This window comes from Hydra vulgaris, chromosome 03 (assembly GCF_038396675.1).
Source record: "Hydra vulgaris chromosome 03, alternate assembly HydraT2T_AEP".
NCBI lineage: Eukaryota > Metazoa > Cnidaria > Hydrozoa > Anthoathecata > Hydridae > Hydra > Hydra vulgaris.
The window spans coordinates 27,192,902-27,205,000 of record NC_088922.1 but is presented as its reverse complement, the minus strand read 5'-3'; the positions used below and the strand labels follow the sequence as shown (position 1 = coordinate 27,205,000).

Genomic DNA, 12,099 nt, shown 5'->3' with positions numbered 1-12,099 from the left:
ATTTTGGAATATAGAAGGTTATTTCTTAAACTTTTTGTTTTTTCAAATATATACAGAGAAAAAATAATTAATCCAGAAGAGATAAATTACCTACATAAGATTAGGGTAATTCCACGTAAAAGTGGGACAGTCATTTCAGTCACGTCTTGGATTTTCTTTAAATTTTAACCAGTGGTATATATTAATGAAACATGAAAAATTGTAAAATTTGAGCTCCCAAATCCAAACAGTTCAAAAGTTATAACATTTTGAAAATCAGTCTACAATGTTCCTTTTTTTACCAGATCTGCCATTATGCATTTTGTAGAATTACTTTTTAATGAATAATTTAAGATCTAGTAGAAGAATGTGGCTAAAAATTGTACCTGACCATTTTTGAGGGTGCTGAATTCAAAAATGTTAAGAAAATATTTAAATTTAATTTTTTTGATAGTTATTTTCTTATCTTAAAATGGTCAATCAAATTTTTTGTTCTGTTACCATGAGTTGCACTTTCATTAACTCCCTGAGTTGCCCAAGTCTTATGGATTCAATTTATTTTTCAAATGAAGTATTAGATTTTAGGCTATCTTTATAAAAAAGATGGTTTTGGTTTCTTAAAGCATAATAAAGATATGTCATTTTGAAATTTAGACAAAAAATCCTTTTTTTTTGGCCTCCATTCTCTATTATAGAATTTATATCGATACTTTTTGTGTGAATAATTTAAGTTCTAGAAAAAAAATATGACTGAAATTTGGTACCTGACCATTTTTGAAGGTGTTGATTACAAAGATGAAAAGAAAAAACCTAATTCTTAATATTTGAGAATAATTTTTAATGTTTAAATATCAAGAGTCAAATTTTTTGTTTCGTAACCATGGTTTACATTTCACTTATTTCTGGAGCTGCCTTACTCTAAATGTGAAATAAGAGGTCTTAGAAAAGTTTAGGTCTTTGAAAGAAACTTAAAAAATTATATTGCTTTGCAAACTTGCATATATGTAATTAATATTTTCAAAAGTATACATGGAAATATAATTTGCATTACATCACATTGAAAATATAATTTCATTATTTATTAGTTATAGTAATTTAACTTAACATTATTTTTTATGTCTAATAATTAAGTATTGTTTCAAAATATAGGTTGCATGCTCGAATGTTGAGTTAAAAAATGAGAAACTAAAATGCCAATTCTTTTGAAAAATAGTAAAAAACCTGCATTATTGAAAAAAGCTCAAAAATAGAAATAAAAAGGAATAATCCAATATTACTAAAATTGAAATTTATATCATTTAAATAATGAACGTAAAATACTAATAAACTTTCACTGACAAGATAAAAGCTGTTCAAATAGAGTTTCATCTTCTTTTGAGATGTGGAACTGACGCCCAGAAGATGTTGATGATATTTTAACAAGAGAAATGACATTCATTCTTGGCATCCAGCAATTATCATCTCACTTTGGCCAGTAGTACGACCAACTTGGATAATGTGGATGCATAAACTTTACCATAAAATCATCATTCTCTTTATCAACTTCAGCAACCATACCAAGCCATTCATTGTATTTTCAAAATAGGTATTGTGACATTATAACATAGTTTCATATTTTTGTTTATTGAGGAAGTCAAATGTTAGAGCAAAACCATTATCATCTGATACTCTTTTAATTTTTATAATTGAATGAAAAGAAGGTATTAATTGAAGGAAACTTCTTGCCCATGAATAGTGGTTGCTATTAAAAGTCTATCAGTAAGTTTGTTTCTTACTAGATCTATTTCTTCAGTAGTGACCTACACAAATATAATCCTACTGATTGACTTTTGACAGTATTCAAACATTGCTTGAGAAGACAGTATTTGACCTGTGGTTGGACTCCGCAAACTAGCAGTTGCAACAAGCTTTTTAACAGTGCCACCTATTCCATTGCATGGAGATTTGCCATGGCTTGTTGCAAAGAAATTCCAAATGCAATGAACAGAAAAATCTTCAGCATGGTGGTTTGTAAAAAGGTTTGCAGTTTTTATACAGCCCTGCACAGCCATCCAAAAAATAATGAATTTTTGTAATTGTGGTACAAAGATGAGTTTTAATATAATTAATAATTTTGTGCATAACTCCATTGATAAAACCAACATCATGATTCAAATCATCTGAAATTACACAAAAAGAAGAAATTTACAATTTCACTTTTTTGTAGTAGATGACAACTGGATGAAGAGAACATTGACTCTTGCTCCAATGCTAACTCTGCATCTCATCTTGTACTTCTAAAAGTGTAATTCTCTACAAAATCTGCTAGTACAATAGCCTCATCAATACTAATTGTTTTTTCTTTGAGATGCTTCAGATAGTTAGATTGTGATTTTGCTACAAATGAATGAGAAATAATTTTATCAAGTTTTTCACACAGGAGTTCCATGAATTCATTTAATGGAAGTTTTATTGGTAATAGTTCAGTTCTATCTGTCGTTGTCCACTGTTTGCAATCATCTGACTGTTCATTTTTATCACTGTCATATTGCTCTTTTGGATCATCATTTTGTATGAGATACTGCTGAAAATAATTTTGGGCAGTTTGTATGCCAGGACAACAATTGCATTGGTGAATCATGCACTCTTTCGATTTTCTGCAGCAAACAATCTTTTTAATAATTTCATGGTGAGATGTTTCAAGGCACTCAACATTAATTTAATGTTAAATTAATGTTGAGTGCCTACATGAGCACTCAACATTAACTTAACATTTTGGTGTATTGTACACACACAAATAGAATGTGTACCTTTTGGACCAGCAAGAATGCACCATTTATTCAAAAAAATTAACCTCATTTTATGGTAAAGTAATTTTCGACCATTTTGAAATAAAAAACAGTTATCAAACATGTTGAATTAGGTCATTTTCTTTTTTACTTTGGATTCAGCATCTTCAAAAATAGTCAGGTAACAATTTTCAGTCAGCTCTTCCACTAAAATTTAAATTATTTACACATAAATTATTGCTAAAAAGTCTTCGATAGGGAATTTGAGTCCAAAAAAGGAATATTTTGTATAAGCTTAAAAATAACGTATCTAAATTATTCTTCAAGAAACCAAAATTATATTTTTTATAAAGATAGCCTAGGGTCACCTACTTCATTGGGAAAAAAATTGAATCCATGAGATATGGGCAACTCTGAGAGTTAATGAAAGTGCAGCCAATAGTAACAGAACAAAAAGTTTGACTGACCATTTTAAAATCAAAAAATAATCATCAAAAAGTTTTAATTTCATTATTTTCTCATTATTTTTGAATTCAGCACATTCAAAAATGGTCAGGTACCAATTTTTAGTCACATTCCTTCACTAAATCTTAAATTATTCATTAAAAAGTACTACTACTAAGTCTATAATGGCAGATGTAGAAAAAAATTTTCATAGGTACCTATCAATGTAACATCTTAGTGGTACCTATCAATGTAACATGAAAAAATGTAAAGTTTGAGCTCCCAAATCCAAAAGGTTTGAAAGTTATGACATTTTAAAATTAGGCCTAAAATGCCCTATTTTTTTCTACATCTGCCATTATACACTTAATAGTAGTACTTTTTTTACTGACATAAGTCATTATTTTTTCAAATTTAAACAAGTTTAAAAATATTGTTTAAGCGGTAAAATAAATTTAGAAGTAATCAAGGTTATAAAAATCGCTAATAAAGTTTGAATGACGATTACGTAAAAACGTGTGCAAAAAAATCCCATTTTGATATTTGCGTTATTTACAAATGTATTAAGATAAAAAAAAATTATTTTTATTATTCTAACTTTTTCATCAAAAATGTAAACTTATGTTTCTCCCTGGAGGGGAATCGAACCTCGGTCTCCCACGTGACAGGCAGGGATACTTACCACTATACTACCGAGGACACATTAATAAAAAAAAACAAAAGAAAAAAAGTTATATGACGTTTAAAAAAAGAAATCATAAAAAAAGCATATTATAAATACTTTTATTTATCATCTTGCAAGAGCAAGAATATTTATTTAAACAATTTCTCATAACGAACAATAACAAAAATAATTCCTGAATTTAAAAAAAAAATTAAAAAATAAAACAAAAAATTATTAGCTGAAAAAAATTCACATTAATATTTATTTTATATTAGCGCTACTTTTAATATTTTAATTTTTTTTCGCTTGTTTGTTTTGTTATAACGCTTGATTTTATCAAAAAAATGAAAAAACATTATTACAAACTTTAAACAACATCTTATAAAGAATTTATTCTTTTTAAATTAAAAAAAACTTCTTTTATGGATAAAACTAGAGATGCAAAAAAACGTGTTTTTTTGCTATCGTGTTTTTTTCACCCCAAAAAACGTGTTTTTTTGGGGTTTTTTTGGGGTTTTTCGGAGTTTTTTTGGTTTTTACAGATCCTTTTAGTGTTTTTTTTTACTTACTTTGAACTTTTTTTAAATGTTTCCAACTTATCTAAAATGTTTCTATTTAGTTTTGTTTGAGTATTTTAGATTCTATATTAGATTTTTTATAATTGAAGGAAAAGAAGGTATTAATTGAAGGAAACTTCTTGCCCATGAATAGTGGTTGCTATTAAAAGTCTATCAGTAAGTTTGTTTCTTACTAGATCCATTTCTTCAGTAGTGACCTACACAAATATAATCCTACTGATTGACTTTTGACAGTATTCAAACATTGCTTGAGAAGACAGTATTTGACCTGTGGTTGGACTCCGCAAACTAGCAGTTGCAACAAGCTTTTTAACAGTGCCACCTATTCCATTGCATGGAGATTTGCCATGGCTTGTTGCAAAGAAATTCCAAATGCAATGAACAGAAAAATCTTCAGCATGGTGGTTTGTAAAAAGGTTTGCAGTTTTTATACAGCCCTGCACAGCCATCCAAAAAATAATGAATTTTTGTAATTGTGGTACAAAGATGAGTTTTAATATAATTAATAATTTTGTGCATAACTCCATTGATAAAACCAACATCATGATTCAAATCATCTGAAATTACACAAAAAGAAGAAATTTACAATTTCACTTTTTTGTAGTAGATGACAACTGGATGAAGAGAACATTGACTCTTGCTCCAATGCTAACTCTGCATCTCATCTTGTACTTCTAAAAGTGTAATTCTCTGCAAAATCTGCTAGTACAATAGCCTCATCAATACTAATTGTTTTTTCTTTGAGATGCTTCAGATAGTTAGATTGTGATTTTGCTACAAATGAATGAGAAATAATTTTATCAAGTTTTTCACACAGGAGTTCCATGAATTCATTTAATGGAAGTTTTATTGGTAATAGTTCAGTTCTATCTGTCGTTGTCCACTGTTTGCAATCATCTGACTGTTCATTTTTATCACTGTCATATTGCTCTTTTGGATCATCATTTTGTATGAGATACTGCTGAAAATAATTTTGGGCAGTTTGTATGCCAGGACAACAATTGCATTGGTGAATCATGCACTCTTTCGATTTTCTGCAGCAAACAATCTTTTCAATAATTTCATGGTGAGATGTTTCAAGGCACTCAACATTAATTTAATGTTAAATTAATGTTGAGTGCCTACATGAGCACTCAACATTAACTTAACATTTTGGTGTATTGTACACACACAAATAGAATGTGTACCTTTTGGACCAGCAAGAATGCACCATTTATTCAAAAAAATTAACCTCATTTTATGGTAAAGTAATTTTCGACCATTTTGAAATAAAAAACAGTTATCAAACATGTTGAATTAGGTCATTTTCTTTTTTACTTTGGATTCAGCATCTTCAAAAATAGTCAGGTAACAATTTTCAGTCAGCTCTTCCACTAAAATTTAAATTATTTACACATAAATTATTGCTAAAAAGTCTTCGATAGGGAATTTGAGTCCAAAAAAGGAATATTTTGTATAAGCTTAAAAATAACGTATCTAAATTATTCTTCAAGAAACCAAAATTATATTTTTTATAAAGATAGCCTAGGGTCACCTACTTCATTGGGAAAAAAATTGAATCCATGAGATATGGGCAACTCTGAGAGTTAATGAAAGTGCAGCCCATAGTAACAGAACAAAAAGTTTGACTGACCATTTTAAAATCAAAAAATAATCATCAAAAAGTTTTAATTTCATTATTTTCTCATTATTTTTGAATTCAGCACATTCAAAAATGGTCAGGTACCAATTTTTAGTCACATTCCTTCACTAAATCTTAAATTATTCATTAAAAAGTACTACTACTAAGTCTATAATGGCAGATGTAGAAAAAAATTTTCATAGGTACCTATCAATGTAACATCTTAGTGGTACCTATCAATGTAACATGAAAAAATGTAAAGTTTGAGCTCCCAAATCCAAAAGGTTTGAAAGTTATGACATTTTAAAATTAGGCCTAAAATGCCCTATTTTTTTCTACATCTGCCATTATACACTTAATAGTAGTACTTTTTTTACTGACATAAGTCATTATTTTTTTAAATTTAAACAAGTTTAAAAATATTGTTTAAGCGGTAAAATAAATTTAGAAGTAATCAAGGTTATAAAAATCGCTAATAAAGTTTGAATGACGATTACGTAAAAACGTGTGCAAAAAAATCCCATTTTGATATTTGCGTTATTTACAAATGTATTAAGATAAAAAAAAATTATTTTTATTATTCTAACTTTTTCATCAAAAATGTAAACTTATGTTTCTCCCTGGAGGGGAATCGAACCTCGGTCTCCCACGTGACAGGCAGGGATACTTACCACTATACTACCGAGGACACATTAATAAAAAAAAACAAAAGAAAAAAAGTTATATGACGTTTAAAAAAAGAAATCATAAAAAAAGCATATTATAAATACTTTTATTTATCATCTTGCAAGAGCAAGAATATTTATTTAAACAATTTCTCATAACGAACAATAACAAAAATAATTCCTGAATTTAAAAAAAAAATTAAAAAATAAAACAAAAAATTATTAGCTGAAAAAAATTCACATTAATATTTATTTTATATTAGCGCTACTTTTAATATTTTAATTTTTTTTCGCTTGTTTGTTTTGTTATAACGCTTGATTTTATCAAAAAAATGAAAAAACATTATTACAAACTTTAAACAACATCTTATAAAGAATTTATTCTTTTTAAATTAAAAAAAACTTCTTTTATGGATAAAACTAGAGATGCAAAAAAACGTGTTTTTTTGCTATCGTGTTTTTTTCACCCCAAAAAACGTGTTTTTTTGGGGTTTTTTTGGGGTTTTTCGGAGTTTTTTTGGTTTTTACAGATCCTTTTAGTGTTTTTTTTTACTTACTTTGAACTTTTTTTAAATGTTTCCAACTTATCTAAAATGTTTCTATTTAGTTTTGTTTGAGTATTTTAGATTCTATATTAGATTATATTAAAATTAATTTATTAAAGCATAAACAGAGTTCACTAAAGAGTTAAATTAATGATTTTTTTATTGCTAAAATGGTTAACAAACTATTTGTTCTTTCAAAATTTGAAATCAAAAATTGATAAGAAACAATTCTTTTTTAAGTTTTTTTAATCTAAAACAACATTCTTGATCAAGGTATAAAATAAAAAAATAAAAATACTACAACACACTTATGCAATATTATTTATAACATGATTGAAAATACTATTTCCGCTTTCTGAAATTAAATGTTGACAAATGTAATTTATTTGCAATTGCAGAAATAAAACTAAAAAACAAAAAGCATAAAATAAAATAGCAAAATTAGAAAAAAATTAAAACTATGCAAAACTTATACAATACATATAAATTCTGCATTGCAGTGTTACTTCATTTATAAATTAAAAACTTCATTTATAAATTATAAGGTTCTCATTCATTCTACAAATTACAATAATTAGTTTTCATTCATTCTTTTGAAAAATTTGTTTTTAACGTTAAGGAAAAATAGTTTTGAACTAAAAAAACATATCTATATAAAAAAACAAACAAAAAAAGACCCTTTATTTATGATGTCTTTGTATTTTATAAAAAAAATGTTTCTTTAAATAATTTTTTTAATTTTATTTTAGCTTAATATAAGCAAGTTATTGAAGAAAAATTATTAAAGTTATTTGATGAACATTTGAAGAACTTGTAAAACAAGACAGATAAATTGTATGATAAATAAGAGAATGATAAATATCTTCTAAAAACACACTGTTGAGGTGATATTTATTTAAATGTTAAAGTTCAAGGTGTTAAAGTAGTTAGTTAAAAAAATACACACACAAAAAAAAAAGGAGGGGGGGGGGATCTGCTACTGCTTAAGAACTTTAGGCAATTCTAATAAAATTTATGTTAAATAAAAGAGTGAAAACTCTCCTTTAATAAATAACACCAAAAAACAAATTTTTAAAATTATTTCAGTGTTTAAAATAAGAAAAAGAGTAATTTAAAAAAACAACAAAAAAACCGAAAAACGAAGCAGTTTGTTTTTTTGGCAAAAAAAACGGGTTTTTTTGCAAAAAAAACAAGAACCAAAAAAACGACTCACATCTCTAGATAAAACTCTATTATTAATTTTTTTGCTTGACTTTCGCTTGAAGCAAAATAAATCTTGCAATGTCTTTGTTAATATTTATAAGTTTTATTTTGCGAAAAACAGTAGTTTAGAAATATAATATTTTATAAAAGTTATATCAGCTATATGTAAATAAAAGATTGCGCAATATCAAAAAAGTGAAAACAGAAATTTCCTTATAATTTAGAATTTTGATTAAAAAAGTTGTTTAAATAAAAAAAAATTAGACATTTTTTCTCGATTTTTCTTACTCCTTTTCTATTTTTTACAAAAAAATAAATTCTTCATAAACATGTTATAACTTATAACACTGCATCAAAGATATTCATAAAGCGTATGTTTAACTTTTTTGCCTTTAGACAAGTGAAAGCACAATGGTATACATTTTTTAATAAATGGTACTTGGAAACTTAAATTTTTGTTTGTCACAAAAAAAAGTGCTGGTAAAGTAATTAAATTTGAGCTTTTCTTTGCAACAAGTAATATTTTTTGTCTGTTAATAACTTTTTAAAAGTAAAAAAATCATTATTCGCAGAGTGGCAATTTTAAGAAATAATGAAAAAAATATTAAGATATTTTAATTCGTTTATACAAATGTCGAGAAAATAAAGCAATTAATTTATGCTAAATGATAATAAAAATGTAATATTAAATTTAATAATTTAATATTAAAAAACAGAAAAAAAATGAAACAAAATTGAAATTCCACAATATGTACATTTAATAACACTTCCAGATTTGTTTTTCTTAATTAGTAAAATAAACTTGTTTTTAGTTAATGTCCTTAAATTTAATATAAATAAATAATTTTATGACATCAAAATCATGAATGTGTGTTTAGATAACATCTCTGATGTCACACTGAAATAGTCTGCTGCCAGGGGCTTCAGTACATATACTGACTATCTAATAGCCTGCTGTCACAAAGGAGTGCAGCTACATCAAATGTAGGTTTGGTATGGTATTTTAAAAATCATGTTACTATAATAAAAATCATTATTAATAAAAAAATAAAAGGTGACACTCCATCAAACCAAGACTTTCTGGTTCACAGTGATCCATATACAAAACATATCTGAAAAAAAAAATTTTTCTATGCTATAATTTCTATCTATATTAAATAATTTATTTTTTGTTATTCTTTAATAATTCTTATATATATTGTTGTTGTAATTTCGCTCAGATGGTTATCGTACATATTAAAAAATAAGTTTTTTTAGCAATTGAGACAAGGCATCAAGCATTTCAGAAGCTATTCTGAATACAAACCCTTCAATACATAAAACTGCCTAAGACAAAATCCATTAATTCCTATAAATTTTCATATTAAAAAATGATTAAATTACTATCTGATAAAAATAATGTTACTATATATATTTTGCTGTCATATTTCTTAATAGAGATTTTTTTTTCATGAAAATTCAGTGTTTAATTTTTATTAGAAAAATAACTATTAGCAGTTAAACAAACAGACATAAAACATTTTAATGGAAAAACTTTTTTGAAATATTTTTTTAAAAAAGAAAAATTAAAATATTTGTAAAATAAAAAAACTTCACTAACCTTGAAAGGATTTAGAGGCTTATGAGGACATTTCAATAGAGTTCCTTTTCGTATATACTTGTCTTGAGACATGTTTATTTTTATTTGTGTATTATCCAAATGTTGACATGGAATTGTAATTTAATAGATTTTTATTATTTTATTATACTTTTTAAATATAAAATGCTTTGAACTAAAAACTGAATAAACAAAATGTTTAGTATATTAGAAGTTTAATAAGATGTTAAAATTTTAAAATTAAAATATGCAAAATATTCTGAATAATATAGATTGAATTTGAGACATTTATTCAACTTAAGATAAAAATAAAATGAATGTTTAAGCTTTAAAAAAATTTAAAAGTTTTTCATACTTGTCAGAATAAAAGACCAAGAGCTTTATAACGCAAGATACTGCGGATGTTTGTAAAAAACAATCACGAATGAAGCTATTGTTCGAACAAAACAATTGGACTAATATATTTTAAATTAATTTTACCAAATATAGATTCTTAAGAGTCAACAATAATTTTCAATAATTTATATATTTTCTTGTCACTAAAACATAGCAATATAAAAAATAAATGACATTTCCTTATATAGAATGCATTTAGAGTGTTCCAGTAAACAAGTTTAAAAAATGCTGTTTTTGTAACGACCTTAGTATATATATATATTATATATATATATATATATATATATATATATATATATATATATATATATATATATATATATATATATATATATATATATATAAATATGTATATATATATATATATATATATATATATATATATATATATATATATATATATATATATATATATATATATATATATATATAAATTAGGGTGGGTCATACTTTTTTTTTTTAGAGTTGCTAACCTGGCTATGGTCTAAAAAGTTGCTCTAGGTGCTACTTATTGTAAAAAGGCCAAAAACATTTAAAACAATAGGTGTCTTGTACTTGCAACTTTACCGCAAAGATTTACCCTTTAATGGCTTATAGCTAAAAATATAAGAAATTCATCAAGCACTTAATATGATACAGAGGCCATATCCATGGCTAGGGCAAAAAAGTATTTTTTTGGGGGTTTTATAAGCATTTTTTGCTTACTATAAAAAAAAGTTAAAAAAAAAGATGCACCCCCTTAATTGCGGCCCTGTCAACGATAAGGGGGTGTTATTGACATCGAAACATAAAATTCACTTAAATGGTGAAGCTCTAGATATTATTAGTTCAATGAAACAATATAATCAAACGTAATTTACAAAAAGTCTGATTTACAACTAGGTAGTTCTGTTCTTGATGCAGTACACTGTAAAATCATTCCATGTCGCGATTCATGCCCAAAAACGGTTGAGCTTGCTGCAGAGATATCTTGGATAGCACGCTCAACTGCCTGAGAGTGACAGGGTATACCAAAAATGAAATCAAACTGACAGTGTTGAAGTTTTTCACTTTTAATAGCTGCTAGCATTGGTGGTGGTGTGAGGTTAGCTGTAGTCCAGTCAATCATATCAACGTAAGTCAAAGCATTGGCGTTTAGCTTGATACTTGACTTATCAAAAACACGCACAGAAGAACTACACGAAGTACTTCTCAAATTAATTGTTTTTTCACAACAGAAATGTCGCACAGAATCATCATTGTCACAAACACCAGAAAGAAGAATGTTTTCGGAGTGGGCAAATTAGTTGTTGTTTTGCAACACAGGCTCTAATATTTTCCAATCTTCTGCTCCAAGCTCATGACACTGCTTCAGCAAGTAAAAAAAGTTCTTTGCACCATCAGCGCAAGAAGGATGACTCTTGATATTGAACCATGAAGGAGCGTAAACGTTTACTATAAAGCGTACAATTTTGTATAGTGATGGGGAACAGACTTCTTTTGACATATACAATCTCAAAATTCTGTTGGCTTTTGTCAGCCACCTAGCATGGTTTAAATTTCCTAGCATTGCGTTCTGTAAAGACATAATTTCATCACTATTTGTATAACCTTGCTGCACTGCTAAGCATGCTCTAAGAAGATATATTTGATCTGTACT

At 26.6% G+C, this 12,099-nt stretch overlaps 1 protein-coding gene across 1 annotated transcript in view; it reads right to left on the bottom strand.

The window, feature by feature from the left end:
* The window catches only part of LOC100192280 (insulin receptor substrate-related protein), a gene marked incomplete at its 5' end in the record, with an annotated part of 43,077 nt that extends 32,823 nt beyond the window's left edge, over positions 1–10,254 (bottom strand). Inside the window, 1 exon segment of the mRNA NM_001280845.1 lies at positions 10,068–10,254. Within this exon segment, the coding sequence (NP_001267774.1) occupies positions 10,068–10,139 (72 nt within the window).
* Between the last annotated feature and the right edge of the window lie 1,845 nt (positions 10,255–12,099).